Raw genomic sequence first — 17,401 nt, 5'->3', positions numbered from 1 at the left:
AGGTATTTTGTAATCATTTTCTTTCATTTGTCATTACTATATATTGAGAATATTTTCATATTCTACTGCAATGCTGTCCAATAGATACACATATGTGGCTTACATTATAACTTCAGTTTGCAAGTAACCACATTGAAAGGTGAAAAGAAACAGGTGAAACTAATTTCAAATAATCTTGTTTAATCCAGTTATCTCTAAAACATTATCATTTTGATACACAATCAGTATACAAAAAATATTACTGAGCTAGTTTACATTTTGGGGCTATTCAAAGTCTAGTGTCTATTTTAAACTTACAGTTTGTACTAGACACACTTCAAGGGCTCAGTACCCAGTGTGGCTGCTAGCAGCTACCTGTTTTGGACAGCACAGTTCTATGTGGTCAAAAACAAAAGGGCAAACTTATTTTGTTGTTATAAAATAGATAGCAACCTTTTTATATTTACTTTTGCCTCCTGTAGTCTACTACAACTCTTAAGATGGATAAACATCTTTAATCTACAGTGCTGATTTATGCTGTATATAAAATGGTACCACAGTTTGCTAATTTCTTAATCTGTGCCACATTTAATTTCCCCATGCTTGTTCAGGAAAACAGTCGTCTGGAAAATGAGCTTCTGGAAAATGCAGAGAAGTTGGGAGAATATGAGAATCTGACGAACAAACTTCAGCGAAATTTGGAAAATGTGTTAGCAGAAAAGGTAAACCTGTTCAAATCTCATTTCCTGATAGGCAGCCTACTTTATGTAGTTTACTCAAAAGAACAGAAGCAATGCCACCAGAACATTTTTATTAGGGAATTACTGGGATAGCTAAAGGATGCTCTAACTTTTGCAAGGATATAATTTACTAATTTGGTGATGAAGGAGAACATGCCTGGCACTGAGAAATGATCCCTGTGTTCATTGAACACGTCACTCTAGTGCGTTCTCCCCATCACCCAGTTGGTGGTGTTTGTGTTTAAATGTCGCATTCCTATCATACTCAAGAGACTGGGTGAATACCAGAAACTGGGCCTTTGCTGTGTTGGGTCAAAGAAGGGCACTCGGGAAAAATGACAGCTTTGCCCTTTTCCCCTTCTAGTTTGGTGACCTCGATCCCAGCAGTGCTGAGTTCTTCCTGCAAGAAGAGAGACTGACACAGATGAGAAATGAATATGAGCAGCAGTGCAGGGTAGGTAGACAAAGAGAATCGAGTAAGTGCAGGAGTGCCTGGGTTCAGACCCCAGCTTCACCGTTCCCTAGCTTTGTCACCCTAAGCAAGTCACTTAATCTGTGGGTACTTCAATTCCTCATGCAGAAAATGGTAAAAATAAAAGTACCCACCACAAAAGGTTGTAGCAAAAATTCCATAAGTGAGTATACGTAAAGTGCTTAGAGCAGAGCCAAGGATAGAGTAAGCACTTACATATGTTAGCTATTAATATTATTATTCAAAAATTAGCCTTTCCTGATTGATCATTGCAGACCTAATCTGATGTGATTTGGTTTTGTCCTGTGGGTTTTTTTTTTTCCTTAATACATTTTTTTACTCCATTTATTTATAAAATGCAAATGAAGCAGAAACATCTCAAGTCTTAGCTAGTAAATCATTCCCAATTTCTGCCAGGAGGGACGGAAAGATTTTTACAAATAGCAAGAATCTCTGACTTAAAAAAAATTCCCCTAAAGTTAGAAAGTTGAATTTTTTTCTTAAACCAGCAATACGTGTTTATTTTAATGAGACAAATATAACTGAGTTCCAGCTACTTAGATAAAAAGTTTAATTGTGCAGAGATGAGGAAAACAATCATATTATGAAGTTACTCCTTTTCAGGAAATATATGTACATGTTTAAGGAAAGAAACATTTCTACTGCTTTTATAATTAAATTTTAGCTCTTGGTTCTAATTAAATAGAGGTATTTTCTAAATGTCTTTAAATATAATGAATTCATCAGTAAAATCTGTCGGCTCTACCTTCAGAAATTCTCCCAGTTCATCCACTTGTTTTCTTTCTTTCTTTTTTCTTTAAAGACGGAATCTAGCTCTGCCATCCAGGCTGGAGTACAGTGGTGTGATCTCGTCTCACTGTAACCTCCACCTCCTGGGTTCAAGCGATTCTCCTGCCTCAGCCTCCCAAGTAGCTGGGATTACAGGCGCCTGCCACAACACCTGGCTAATTTTTTTTTTTTTTTTTTTTTTTTTTTTTTTTTTTTAGTAGAGACAGGGTTTCACCATGTTGGCCAGGCTGGTCGTGAACTCCTGACCTCAAATGATTCGCCCACTTCAGCCTCCCAAAGGGCTGGGATTCAGGCATGAGCCACCGTGCCCAGCCTCATCCACTTGTTTTCTTAACAACTTTGTACACTATATGTTTTACCCATTGAAAGTATAAATTCAGTCTTTTACTGTATGGACAGAATTGTGCAAACATCACCGCATTCAATTTTAGAACATTTTCATCTCCTCAGGAAGAAACACCTGCTCCACTTAGCCATCATCTCTCCCAAGTCCCCCAGCCCTAGGCAATTATTAGTGTACTTTCTGTCTCTACAGATTTGCATATTCCATACATTTCATATAAATGGAATCTTACAATGTTAGCCCTTGTGACCGCTTCCTTCATTTAACATAATGTTTTTAAAGTTCATCCATGTTGTAGTATGTATCAGTTCTTCATTTCTTGAATAATATTCCATTGTGTAGATATACCGCATTTTGTTTATTCATTCACCGGTTAATGGACATTTGGTGGGTTTTGGCTATTAGGAATAACACAGCTATGAAAATTTGTGTGCAAGTTTTTGTGTGGGCATATACCTAGGAGTAGAATTGCTAGGTTATATGGTAACCCGATGTTTAACCTTTTGAGAAACTGCTAAACTTCTTCCAAAGTGGTTGCACTATTTTATATTCCCACTAGTATGATAGTTCCAATTTATCCACTTCTTCACCAGCAGTCATTATTGTATGTCTTTTTTATTCTGACCACCCTAGTGAGTGTGAAATGTTATCTTATTGTGGCTTTGATTTGTATTTCCCTGATAGGTAATGATATTGAGTATCTTTTACATGTATTTATTAGTCATCTGTATATCATCATTGGAGAAATATCAATTCAGATCATTTGCTCATTTTTAAAATTGTCTCTTATTATTGAGTTATAATAGTCTTTGTGTATTCTAGTTACAAGTCCCTTATCAGATACATAATTTGCAAAACATTTCTACTTTCTTGATGGTGTCCTTGAAGCACAAAATATTTTGTTTTGATGATATCCAATTTATCGTTTTTGTTGTTGTTGTTGCTTGCTTTTGGTGTCACATCTAAGACCTGTGTTGGTTTATAAACCCTAGGTATTACAAGACCAAGTAGACGAACTCCAGTCTGAGCTGGAAGAATATCGTGCACAAGGCAGAGTGCTCAGGCTTCCCTTGAAGAACTCACTGTCAGAAGAAATTGATGCTAACAGCGGTGGCATTGAGCCCGACCAGGGTAAACACATTCAGACAGGCTGTAGATAAAGACTTTACCCTTGTTTTTAGAACCATGGTTCAATATAAAAGTGCAAAACTTTGGCAACTTGAAAAAAGAAGAAAAAAAAAAAAAAGAATTTGGCCATACTTTTTTCTTGAGCTGTTTCACTTGTGGTCTGGTTTTTCATTTGTCCTTGAAGTTTTTATGAGAACATTTCCATCTGATTTTGATATGCATCAACAAAGGAATGGAAGAATCAAACCACAAGGGTATTTGCTTTGTTTAATAAAACAAACAAAAAACTGGCTGCAAATCTGGGAATCCAGGCCTTGGGAGTATTAGAATTCAGACACTGAGCTATTGCTGTCCCCTTCGAGGAGAGTGCCTCACTCGTATGAAGACGGCTTTGGAGAGCAGGCCAGCCAGAAACTACAGAATCCATAGCTGGTTTTCTTATACTGGCTGTGTTGAATGTCTGTATTACCTCAGCAGAACAAAGAAGATAAATTACGGACTGGCCTCCTGGGCCTTTGAGGAAGATTTTGAGTGGCAAGTTTGGAAGGCAGAGTTTGGGAGCCTCCCACATTAACAATGAGTTCCTTTCCTCTCTCCCGATAGCCTGCCTCTTTTCTTGGGGATGTTGAGTTTAAATTTCAAAGAAAGCTCATAATCAGTCATTCTGTTATAAATAACTTTCCCCAGTGCTACTTGGGATAGGAGTGTCATTCTTACACACGTTGTTTTTCCTCCTCTTACTGCAGAATAATTAACAGATTGGGGAGGGAGGAGACGAAGAGGCCTTAATACCTCCCTTCTGATTCTTAGCTCATTCTAGTCTGAGGATCTCACAATATGATATATCTCGGCAGCTGTTATGGACTTTTCCATAGATGGCCAAGTGTTGGGGTTGTTCCTCATGGGGACAAGAAGCTGTACCATCGTGGTGTGGCTCACACCCTGAGTGTTACTTCTTAGTTGGGAATATGCCATCAAATATGAAGGGAAGACCCAAAGCAAGACTGCCAGTTGCAGCTGCTAGACCTATACCCAAGAAAGTTCCTTTTTCCCATCTGCCTGTGTATCCCCACATGCAAAGCTATTTTGGGTCCCACTGCCTTAAGAGATTAGTCATAATCTTTTCTTCTATGTACAAGCTCAGCCCCCAACTTATGCTTCGCATTTTCAGTGTCATTCTTAGTCATCATCATGGGCAGTTGCAGAGATGAGCTTATGCGTGAGTTAAGAATTTCTGCCCACAACTGCCTGTATCCTGGTTCCTAACCTATGCCCTATTTTTTAAAAATTTAGCTGATAATTTAAAATGGGGATCTACCCACACTCCAGGAAATTCATAGGAAATAGCCAGTCTTCTGTAATTTTGGGTGATAGGTTGTGGATAGTGTAACCCATGAAGCTAACTCCTCAGGGCATAACAACTAGTATGCTGGCCATTCATTTTCCTGCCACATCGTCATTCAGTATTTGTTGGATGGGTAGGAGTCTGGTTGGTTTGATCAAACTACCTCATGCTATTACCTCAATTTGCAGCAGTTTCATTACGAGGTAGCCACCTTTAAGCAACAATTTCCACCTCCACCACCACCTACTGTTCTAAGAGATGGATTCTATTAAGGTTTTTTCCACTGCCAGTAGCTGAAAGAATCTGTTCACCTTCATTTCTTCTTGTTTGCCCTAATGCTTGAAAAGAGAAAAGACTTCTCTTGGCCTCTGTTAATTTCCTACTTTCCTGATTTCCTATTAGTTCACATCTGTGGCAGTTCAGGCTGAAAACAATTCCTTAGTTAAACTGGATGTCCCTCTTCAGATGCCACATTGTGTTATTGAAAGAACCTGCTGCAGGATCAATGCGTCCCATGTGTTTTCAGGGCTCGGTTCTGAAGAATGCAATCCATTGAATATGAGCATTGAGGCAGAGCTGGTCATTGAACAGATGAAAGAACAACATCACAGGGACATATGCTGCCTCAGACTGGAACTCGAAGATAAAGTAAGTCTTTCCCACCAATCCACTTCTCTAATTTCTTTTGGCTCTGACAGCCTTATGTGTGTAGGGCATTTCCAATTCCTTTTTCTCATAGAGCAGCACATTCTATGTTGGGAACCCACATGCTCAGGATGGTTTTGTAGGGTGATAGCCAGGCCCTTTTTTTTCTGGCGAGTTTCTCCAAAATGTAATATCTTCAGCCCTGGCAATCGTGGAACTTGAAGCTTGAAACCCATTATATTATCTCCCAATTTATTTTTTAAAAACATCTCAATGAAACCAAAAACAGCCCTTTGATGTTGCATTGCCTACTAAATTAGGTACAAGTTCTGAACCTTGGCCTCTAAACTCTTTACCAGGAGGCTTCAACTTACGTTTCTGGTTTTCTCTTACACCATTCTTTTGAGTTACCTTATCCTCCAGCTCAACTGGGTAATTCCCAGTTGTCCATCAAACTCTGTCCTCTTTTGCTTGTGCTGTTACAAACTATGCTGACATTAGTTTCTTTCCGCCTCTTGAAAGTCTACTTACCCTTCAGGATTTATATCTAATGCTGCCTCTTGCATGAAGCCATTCTTGAATTTCTCCAACTAAAATGTGATTTTTCCCTCCACTGAATCCCTGGGTTACATGGTAGCTGTTTTTTCTATACCTTTTATTTTCTGCCGCCTACTATACTTACAGTTGTCATATCCATGTCTAGACTGGTTTCTCCTGGATAGCAGGGACCATGTCTTACCCAGAGTATTATGTTCTGAGGCCTGCAAGTACCTGATAGGTGTTCAATAAATATTTGAATTTAATTAAATATTTTAAGACACAGCTGGATACAGTGGCTCACGCCTGTAATCCCAACATTTTGGGAGGTCGAGGTGGGCAGACCACTTGAGCCTAGGAATTCAAGGCCAGTCTGGGCAACATGGTGAGACCCCATCTCTACAAAAAAAAAAAAAAAATTTAGCAGGTTAAGGTGGTGTGTGCCTGTAGTCCCAGCTACTCAGGAGGCTGAGGTGGGAGCATTGCTTGAGCCCAGGAGATGGAAGGTTGCAGTGAGCCATAATCATGCCATTGCACTCTAGCTTGGGTGACAGAGTGAGAACCTGTCTCAAAAAATATGTGTTTCAAGACTTAAGTTTACGGTTGGAAAGGATGCACGGGAAGACAGAGGGTAGCTATGTGTAACGGCTGCTCAGTTCTTAATAGAGCTGTTCAGAGACTAATAAAATTCAGCCAATTCAAAGAGATATGTAAACCATGCCTGACTTAAATGTCTTACTTAAAGCGTTGAATTCAGTTACTTTAAAACAAGATCAGGAAATGAGAAATGTCTTGTAGGAAAAAAAAAAAAAAAAGTACTTGCCGCTCCATCACTGTGCTTTCAGTGGCCTTGAGCTGAGTAATCTTGTGGTGCTGTCACTCTCTGCCTTCAGGTGCACCATTATGAAAAGCAGCTGGATGAAACCATTGTCAGCTGCAAGAAGGCACAGGAGAACATGAAGCAAAGGCACGAGAATGAAATGCACACCTTGGAAAAACAAATAAGTGACCTTAAAAATGAAATTGCTGAACTTCAGGGGCAAGCAGCAGTACTCAAGGAGGCACATCATGAGGCCACTTGCAGGCATGAGGAGGAGAAGAAACAACTGCAAGCGAAGCTTGAGGAGGAAAAGACTCACCTGCAGGAGAAGCTGAGGCTGGAACATGAGATGGAGCTCAAGGCTAGACTGGCGCAGGCTCAAGCAAGCTTTGAGCAGGAGAGGGAAGGCCTTCAGAGTCGCGCCTGGACAGAAGAGAAGGTGAGAGGCTTGACTCAGGAACTAGAGCGGTTTCACCAGGAGCAGCTGACGAGCCTGGTAGAGAAGCACACTCTTGAGAAAGAGGAGTTAAGAAAAGAGCTCTTGGAAAAGCACCAAAAGGAGCTTCAGGAGGGAAGGTAAGAAAGTGAAGGGAAACGGAGCTACCTGTGGTGCCATCCCTCAGGGCATTAGAAGTGCCAGTCGCAGCCGGGCGCAGTGGCTCACGCCTGTAATCCCAGCACTTTGGGAAGCCGAGGTGGGGGGATCATGAGGTCAGGAGATCAAGACCATCCTGGCTAGCACGGTGAAACGCCGTCTTTACTAAAGATACAAAAAAAATTAGCTGGGCGTGGTGGCGGGCACCTGTAGTCCCACCTACTTGGGAGGCTGAGGCAGGAGAATGGCATGAACCCAGGAGGCGGAGCTTGCAGTGAGCTGAGATCGTGCCACTACACTCCAGCCTGGGCGACAAAGCGAGACTCCGTGTCAAAAAAAAAAAAAAAAAAGTGCCAGTCGCTTAAGAGACTTGGAGAAATCAGAAGGCATAGTAGCCCATTGATTGAGTAGATTCTTTTAAATATTTTTTACTACTTTTGCCATTGTTTTGATGTGAACCTACCTTGGGATGATTGGAACTGTTTTTATTTTGTTATGTTTGTAAAAGAGGAAAGTATTCCTTGTATTCAGACTTATTGTATCTTATAAGGCTCAAGAGGAGGATAAGATTATCCCAAAAGTGGCTCCTTCCTAGTTCAATCATGTTGCTTTCTGAGAAAAGCTAAACTGGACCCCAGGCAAGGTTACATTTCCTACCAGAGTTAAGAAACAGCACTTCGTGCTTACCTTCCTCATGTGAAGTCCCAGGTTTGTTTGAGGACTTTGTTTCATCACATCCTGATTGACTTGGTGCTACTTTGTTAAATAAGAAGCAAAAGCAGAATGAATTTGTTAATATGTGTCATTTATGTGACTGATATCCTATAATGCATGCTTAATTAACATGAAGGAATGGTATATATTTCCCAAGTTACGGATTAGATTAATATGCATTTGGTCTTTTGTCTTTGGTTTAAAAATCCATAAACAAATACATCCGGGAGTATGCCAGAGAAATTAGTTTCTAAGATTTCCCCCTAGCTCCAGAGAGAGGTAAGTCTTTTAAATGAATTATGGCTGCCAGTCTTAGCTTTCAGAAATGAGATCCCTTTCCAGTATAAATGAATCACACAGGAGTAAGTTAAGACCATTTTTAGGGAGTATGTCAGTTGTTTGCTTAGCAGCTTTCTCAGTGCATGGGAAAATGGTTTTTGTTTGCTTCTGGAGTTGGCGGCAGTTTCAATAATGCTGTATGTTGACTATATTTAGGGAAAAAATGGAAACAGAGTGTAATAGAAGAACCTCTCAGATAGAAGCCCAGTTTCAGTCTGATTGTCAGAAAGTCACTGAGAGGTGTGAAAGCGCTCTGCAAAGCCTGGAAGGGCGCTACCGCCAAGAGCTGAAGGACCTCCGGGAACAGCAGCGCGAGGAGAAATCCCAGTGGGAGTTTGAGAAGGATGAGCTCGCCCAGGAGTGTGCGGAAGCCCAGGAGCTGCTGAAAGAGACTCTTAAGAGAGAGAAAGCAACTTCTCTAGTCCTGACACAGGAGAGAGAGATGCTGGAGAAAACATACGAAGAACATTTGAACAGCATGGTTGTCGAAAGAGAGCAGCTACTCCAAGACCTGGAAGACCTAAGGAATGTATCTGAAACCCAGCAAAGCCTGCTGTCCGACCAGATTCTCGAGCTGAAGAGCAGTCACGAGCGAGAACTGAGGGAGCGCGAGGAGGCCCTGTGCCAGGCAGGGGCCTCGGAGCAGTTGGCCAGCCAGCGGCTGGAAAGACTAGAAATGGAACATGGCCAGGAAAGGCAGGAAATGATGTCTAAGCTTCTGGCCATGGAGAACATTCACAAAACAACCTGTGAGAAAGCAGATCGAGAAAGAGCTGAGATGAGCACAGAAATCTCCAGACTTAAGAGTAAAATAAAGGAAATGCAGCAGGCAGCATCTCCTCTCTCCATGCTTCAGAGTGGTTCCCAGGTGATAGGAGAGGAGGAGGTGGAAGGAGATGGAGCCCTGTCCCTGCTTCAGCAAGGGGAGCAGCTGTTGGAAGAAAATGGGGACGTCCTCTTAAGTCTGCAGAGAGCTCATGAACAGGCAGTGAAGGAAAATGTGAAAATGGCTACTGAAATTTCCAGATTGCAACAGAGGCTACAAAAGTTAGAGCCAGGGTTAGTAATGTCTTCTTGTTTGGATGAACCAGCTACTGAGTTTTTTGGAGATGCTGCGGAACAAACAGAGCCGTTTTTGCAGCAAAATCGAACGAAGCAAGTAGAAGGTGTGACCAGGCGGCATGTCCTAAGTGACCTGGAAGATGATGAGGTCCGGGACCTGGGAAGTACAGGGACGAGCTCTGTTCAGAGGAAGGAAGTCAAAATAGAGGAGTCTGAAGCTTCAGTAGAGGGTTTTTCCGAGCTTGAAAACAGTGAAGAGACAAGGACTGAATCCTGGGAGCTGAAGAATCAGATTAGTCAGCTTCAGGAACAGCTAATGATGTTATGTGCGGACTGTGATCGAGCTTCTGAAAAGAAACAGGACCTACTTTTTGATGTTTCTGTGCTAAAAAAGAAGCTAAAGATGCTTGAGAGAATCCCTGAGGCTTCTCCCAAATATAAGCTGTTGTATGAAGATGTGAGCCAAGAAAATGACTGCCTTCAGGAAGAGCTGAGAATGATGGAGACACGCTATGATGAGGCACTAGAAAATAACAAAGAACTCACTACAGAGGTTTTCAGGTTGCAGGATGAGCTGAAGAAAATGGAGGAGGTCACTGAAACATTCCTTAGCCTGGAAAAGAGTTACGATGAGGTCAAAATAGAAAATGAGGAGCTGAATGTTCTGGTTTTGAGACTTCAAGGAAAGATTGAGAAGCTGCAGGAAAGCATGGTCCAGCGGTGTGACTGCTGCTTATGGGAAGCCAGTTTAGAGAACCTGGAAGTCGAACCTGATGGAAATATACTCCAGCTCAATCAGACACTGGAAGAGTGTGTGCCCAGGGTTAGGAGTGTACATCATGTCATAGAAGAATGTAAGCAAGAAAACCAGTACCTTGAGCAGGGGAATACACAGCTCTTGGAAAAAGTAAAAGCACATGAAATTGCCTGGTTACATGGAACAATTCAGACACATCAAGAAAGGCCAAGAGTACAGAATCAAGTTATACTGGAGGAAAACACTACTCTCCTAGGCTTTCAAGACAAACATTTTCAGCGTCAGGCCACAATAGCAGAGTTAGAACTGGAGAAAACAAAGCTACAGGAGCTGACTAGGAAGTTGAAGGAGAGAGTCACTATTTTAGTTAAGCAAAAAGATGTACTTTCTCAAGGAGAAAAGGAGGAAGAGCTGAAGGCAATGATGCATGACTTGCAGATCACCTGCAGTGAGATGCAGCAAAAAGTTGAACTTCTGAGGTAATGTATGTACCTTCTAGACGTCACGAATCCCACAGAGCCTCACCAGATCTAACTTCCGTTGCTTGCTGTGTCTAGAGAAACTAACCTGTTAGTCTTCAAGAAGAGAGCAGTACTCTCTAGACTTCCTTCTGCTTCTGTGCCGTATTAACAAATAAAATAACCTTGTTTAGGAGGCATTCCCTTCCTCTGTAGCAAACAAATGTTCATATGGGGTGTGAAAGTTCACAATGGCGAGTGTTTGCTATTTAACCACATGCATCCTCAATGTACCTCTTTAACTTTTTTCTAGCACTTATTTCATTTGGATGGATAGGGATTTTTTTTTTTTTTTTTTTTTTTTTGGCTAAGTGTTACTTTCCTCATTTTGAGGAAACACATTATATACAAATGAATGACTTTTTGTGTATTATTAACTTAGTAGATAAGAACTCATTTCTTATGCTAATATAGAAAAAATGTTCTGTCTTTATAGTTTTGTACTCATATCACTTGAAGCACATGCTGATAACCCATAAACAGTGCAAATGGCCAGGCACCACGGCTTACGTCTGGAATCTCAACTCTTTGGGAGGCCAAGGCAAGAGGATTTCTTGAGGCCAGGAGTTTCCAGATGAGCCTAGGGAACATAGCAAGACTGCCTCCACAGAAAAATAAAATAAATGTTTGCTGGGTGTGGTGGTGCACACCTGTGGTCCTAGCTACTTGGGAGGCTGAGGTGGGCGGGTTGGGTTGCTTGAGCTTGAGAGGTCAAAGCTGCAGTGAGCCATGATCATGCCATTGCACTCCAGACTGGGTGACAGAGTAAGACCCTGTCTCTTAAAAAAAAAAAAAAGAGAGACAAAACAAAACAGTGGAAATTTATCTTAGAACATATAATTTGAGGAGCCTCCAGATTCTAATAAATATGCTTGAAAAGCAGAGATAAAGGTAGAACTAATTTGAACCACTGTCCACTTGACATTGTAAAATATAATTGCATAGTCTTCCAGCAAATTTGTTTAAAAAAAAAAACAAAAAACTTGTAAACTATTAAAGGATGTTTGAAATGTCTCTGGAATAATTTAATTCTGAATATAGTTTTTCCTCTTCTTCAGACCATTTTTAGTCCTAAAAATCAGAATATAATGAGATGAATAAAATCACGAAGTAAACAGTGTACATATTTCATTATGGCCCTTTGATTTACATAGAGAATTTTCTTTCCCTAGGTACCCAGGGGCCTAAAACTAAGCTAATATAGCTTTGTAATGTTGCTTATGTGTATTCAGAACAGGTAGGACTTGAGACTGAGATAAATGAAGTCATTTGCTCAAAGCAATATGCTTGCCATTGAGAAAAATCAACAACCAGAATGAGCATTGAGTCTTGATTCATTTCTCCAGGCTTAAGGTTTTTTTAGTTACACTTCTCTAACATCTTTTAGTGAAATTCTTACTTCCCAAAAGAAATGTGTCAATATGTCATAACTTGATTTCCAAGTACTAAGAGACTACTAATTTAGACTTTTCTTTTTAACTGGCATTGAATACTCATCCTTTTGGAAGTTACTAGAAAATATTTTCCAAAGATGCCAGATGACTGCCTTGTAACTATTTTTTTCAATCTCTGTGCTTCAGATATGAATCTGAAAAGCTTCAACAGGAAAATTCTATTTTGAGAAATGAAATTACTACTTTAAATGAAGAAGATAGCATTTCTAACCTGAAATTAGGGAAATTAAATGGATCTCAGGAAGAAATGTGGTAAGACATATACTTACATTTTCCTAAGACATTTTTGCAAAGACTAAAATTCTTTTACATCAACTTTTAAAGCCTAACCGTTAAATTTTATTTTCATCATTCCTTTAGGCAAAAGACGGAAACTGTAAAACAAGAAAATGCTGCAGTTCAGAAGATAGTTGAAAATTTAAAGAAACAGGTAAGGAATACTTAATATTTCTCAATGTTTTTTGACTCCAAAATTTTCCCTTTTTTTGAAATTTATAAATTTACAGCACACGGTAATGAATAACGTATAGTTAATGATGGGAAGGTTGTAAATTCTGAATTTGAAAATGGAAACTTACCTCATACTAACTCTAAACTTAGCTTCCTGTTTTATGTTAAATAATGTATATATTATTCTAGGCCCTAAGTGCTTAATAAAGCTTTATAATCAGCAGAGTTGGGGAGGTGATACCTCTAAAACCATACCTACGAAATATTAGCTCTAGCCTTTGTGCAGTTTCAGTTAATGTTAGCCCTCCCTTTTTCTTCACCATGATTGAAAGCAGAAAGTTAAGGACAGAATTTCACATATACAGAATGCCAGCTAATCAGCATATCATTTCACAGAATTACAATTTATTTAGATAGCTGGTGCCATTCAGTGCTCAATTTGTGTAATCTTACAACATGCAGTTATAAAAAGGGAAGGCCGTTTAAGAATCTGTCTGAAGCAGTCAAAAGACAAGGACATATTGGGAAAGAGTATTTTCAGCACTTGAAATAGACAAGGTGTTAACATCCAAAATGTATTTTGGACTCTTAACAAATAAATGGGAAAATCCAGTTGAAATATAGGCAGTCTATGTGAATGGTCAAGTCACAGAAAAAAAAAAGAATACAAAAGATGGTTAGCCTTATTAGTGATTAGAGAAGTGCAAATTCAATGTGTTTCTTTTTTAACCTATTGAATTAGCAAAAAGTAATCTAGTATTTAAAAGGATGTGAGGAAATGACTGTGCCCATGCATTGTTGTTAGGATTATAAGGTGGTAGCACTGTGAGAAAGACATATTGGAGGTGTCTGTTGAAACAGTAATGAATATATGTATGTATACAGATCTTCTAACCTAGCAATCCTACTTCTAAAAAATAATTCTAAATACAAAATGCTACCATGTATAAATGGATTTTCTAAAAGATCCATTTAAAAGAAATAATGATTTTAAAAACTTTATCAATGTGGGAACAGATAAATGCATTATGGAATATCTTACTACATGGAATATCCTATAGCCAATCAAAAGTAGAGTATGTGGTGGCTGCTGATCACACTGACTTGGAAAGAGTCTTTTTTTTTGAGACGGAGTTTCGCTCTTGTTGCCCAGGCTGGAGTGCAATGGCGCGATCTCAGCCCACTGCAACTTCTGCCCCCTGGGTTCAAGCGATTCTCTTGTCTCAGCCTCCTGAGTAGCTGGGATTATAGGCACACGCCACCACGCCCGGCTAATTTTTGTATTTTTGTAGAGATGGGGTTTCATCATATTGTCCAGGCTGGTCTTAAACTCCTGACCTCAGGTGATCCGCCTGCCTCGGCGTCCCGAAGTGCTGGGATTACAGGCGTGAGCCACCGTGCCTGGCCTGGAAAGAGTCTTTAAGATATTATAAGTAGAAAAAGCAAGCTGTCCAAACATAAAATTTCCAAATTTTTGCTAAAGAGAAGAAAAGAATCTGTATGTGTGTATGGGTTCTGTATATGCATAGAAAATGATCTGGAGGAACACGTATCCAGCTGTGGACAGTGGGCTCCCCTGTAGAGTGGGGTTAGACTGAGTGTCTCACTTCTTCATACACTTCTGAATGGATTGAATTTGTAATAATGAGTGTGTATTATTTCTGTTTTGAAATATATATATATTTTTTAAACTTTACATAGAAAGGGAAAAGACAATTATGTCTCTAGATCTGTTTTTTTTTAAGCACAAGTAGGGTAACAAGTTTTAAAAACTTATTTTAATTTTAATTAGATTTCAGAATTAGAAATCAAAAACCAACAGTTGGATTTGGAAAATACAGAACTTAGCCAAAAGAACTCTCAAAACCAGGAAAAACTGCAAGAACTTAATCAACGTCTAACAGAAATGCTATGCCAGAAGGAAAAAGAGCCAGGAAACAGTGCATTGGAGGAACAGGAACAAGAGAAGTTTAATCTGAAAGAAGAACTGGAACGTTGTAAAGTGCAGGTATGGTCTGTAGCCATCCGGCAGCTTTTTTTTTTTTTTTTTTTTTTTTTTGAGGAAATCCCAAGAAATAGAAGAAATGTTTGTATTAAACTTCCTTAAACATAAAGCCTTAGTAATTAAAACAGTATGGTCCTGGCACATGAACAGACAAGTAGACAAGTGGAATAGAAAGGCTAGAATTAGACCCAAATACAAATGGACACATAGCCAAGGCCGCTTCTCAACCCACTGGGGTAAAGATGGACTTTTTCATTAATGGTGCCCGAACAACTGAGTAGACATTTGGAAGCAGATAAAATTAGACCTGTATTTCATTCCATGCACAAGGATAAACTTAATTGGATTGGGAGACTAAATATAAAAAAATAAAACTATACAAATACTTGAAGAAAATATAGGTGAATTTGTCTTTAACCCTGGTGTAAAGAAAGGCTATTTAACTGTAACTCAAAAACCAGAGGCAATAAAAGAAAAAATTGCTTATATGTTAAAAAACATTTACATGGCAATAAAATACCGTAAACAAAGTTAGAAGACAACTGACAAATTAGGAGAAAATATTCACAACATATACCACAGTAAAAAGGCCTAATATCCCTATTAGTAAAGAACTCTTAAAAATAGAGGGACATGGGACCAAAAATTTGATAGCAAAATGGGAGAAACATACGAACAAATAAATCACACACAGAAGATAAAAATGGGCCAGGCGTGGTGGCTCACACCTGTCATCCCAGCACTTTGGGAGGCCAAGGCAGGAGAATAGCTTGAGCCTAGGAGTTCAATACTAGCCTTGACAACATAGCAAGACTCCATCTCTAAAAAAAGTTTAAAAATTGGCTAGGTGCAGTGGCGCACACCTGTGGTCCTAGCTACTCAGGAAGCTGAGGCCGGAGGACCCCTTGAGCCCAGGAGCTTGAGGCTGCACCACTACACTCTAGCCTGGGTGAGACCCTATCTCTAAATAATAAAATAAAATGATTAAAGTGGCCCTCAAATCTATGGAAAAATGTTCAGAATCACTCATAAGTAGAGAAACGCAAATTAAAACAACACTGTTGTATAATTTCTCACCTGTAAGACCGGCATCAGTTTTAAAATATGACAGCATGCTCTGTGGGCAAGGCTGTGGGGAAACAGACTCTTTCATACTTTGCTGGGAGAATGCAAACTGATCTGCCTTTTTGTAGGTGAATTTGACAATACCTAACAAAATTACATATGTACCTAGCTTTTGCCCTGGAAATCTCACTTCTAGGAATCTACCCCAACAATATGAAAACTCGTACGCAGAGGGTTACTCACCACAGCACTGTTTCCAATTGCAAAATTGTGGAAACAACATAGATGCTGATATGTAGGAGAAGAGGTGAATAAATGTGGGGGGTATGTCCATACCATGAAGTAATACTGTGCAGCTGTTAAAGGAAGAAAAGAAATCCCTATTTATATGAAATGATTTCCAAGACATACTGTTAAGTGAAAAAAAAGTGCAAAAAAGTTATCTATAGAATGCCTTTGTGTGTATTAGAAAGGGATATTAAAAATACATGTCTGCTCATTTGTGCAAAAGAAACATAAGAATGATAAACCAGAAACTAAAAAGGACGGATGGGAAAGGGATGGAACAGAGGAATGAGAATGCGCTAGAAGGGACAAGAAAGGCCAGTGACACTTCTCTGAGTTTATCTTTTCATATAGCTCTGACTTAGAACCACAATGATGTTTCACATACTCTTCACTTACCCCCAAAATAAGTACACAAGTAAAACTAATCAATATGGTAGTGGTGGAGGAAGAAACCCAAAGGGAGCACATACATGAACAGATGAGCCTAACTGTATTATAAATGGATAATATAACCACACTGGGGAAGAAAACAATCATCTTAAGTAATTCAGAAATTAATATCTTGACTGGATACTATCCGGGCTAAAGACAAGATGAACTGTACCTACATGCTATGATAATCTAGTCAGTAAACAGGATTCTCATGAGAGGTATGGGTTAGTAATTCTGAAACTATATGTATTACTAGAATTGAACAAATAAGTAAATAGGTTGTGAGCAATAAGAACTAGATTTCTCACTGTTGGAGAAGAAGTTGCAAGGGGGGCAATGGGGAATGCTAAGATGAGCCCTCTGATGTTAGATTGAGATCTATTTGTATAAATTCATGGTTTCTAACATATATAAAAAGCTAGATAGATATAGAAACATAGATGTGTATATATGCATGGATTGCCCAGATCTTGGTTACTAAGTAAGCACCATTCTCTTATAAAAGGAACCAGGGTTCCTTGGAAAAATGATTCTAGGGCTGGGGCAGAGAAAATACAGGATAAGCCTGGAACATCTCATGGGGCCAGAAGGAAAAAGGTGTTTCTTTTTTTTTTTTTTTTTTTTTTTTAATTTATTTATTATTATTATACTTTAAGTTGTAGGGTACATGTGCATAATGTGCAGGTTTGTTACATATGTATACTTGTGCCATGTTGGTCTACTGCACCCATCAACTCGTCATTTACATCAGGTATAACTCCCAATGCAATCCCTCCCCCCTCCCCCCTCCCCATGATAGGCCCCGGTGTGTGATGTTCCCCTTCCTGAGTCCAAGTGATCTCATTGTTCAGTTCCCACCTATGAGTGAGAACATGCGGTGTTTGGTTTTCTGTTCTTGTGATA

The 17,401-nt window shown here is 39.5% G+C and overlaps 1 protein-coding gene across 3 annotated transcripts in view; it reads left to right on the top strand.

The window, feature by feature from the left end:
• Nucleotides 1-17,401, top strand: part of NIN (ninein) — a 109,957-nt gene that overhangs the window by 61,577 nt on the left and 30,979 nt on the right. For 2 of the 3 annotated variants that reach the window (XM_025391888.1, XM_025391889.1), the window contains exons 13-21: nucleotides 591-701; nucleotides 1,084-1,173; nucleotides 3,337-3,475; nucleotides 5,344-5,465; nucleotides 6,893-7,395; nucleotides 8,624-10,765; nucleotides 12,385-12,510; nucleotides 12,619-12,688; nucleotides 14,501-14,716. In XM_025391888.1, the coding sequence (XP_025247673.1) occupies nucleotides 591-701; nucleotides 1,084-1,173; nucleotides 3,337-3,475; nucleotides 5,344-5,465; nucleotides 6,893-7,395; nucleotides 8,624-10,765; nucleotides 12,385-12,510; nucleotides 12,619-12,688; nucleotides 14,501-14,716 (3,519 nt within the window). The remainder of the gene's footprint in view (nucleotides 1-590; nucleotides 702-1,083; nucleotides 1,174-3,336; nucleotides 3,476-5,343; nucleotides 5,466-6,892; nucleotides 7,396-8,623; nucleotides 10,766-12,384; nucleotides 12,511-12,618; nucleotides 12,689-14,500; nucleotides 14,717-17,401) is intronic. The other variant, XM_025391890.1, reaches the window with a different exon arrangement.

Source organism: Theropithecus gelada, chromosome 7b, assembly GCF_003255815.1.
Source record: "Theropithecus gelada isolate Dixy chromosome 7b, Tgel_1.0, whole genome shotgun sequence".
Taxonomy (NCBI): Eukaryota; Metazoa; Chordata; class Mammalia; order Primates; family Cercopithecidae; genus Theropithecus; species Theropithecus gelada.
Note: the sequence above shows the minus strand (reverse complement) of the source record. Positions and strands in the feature narration are given on the sequence as shown.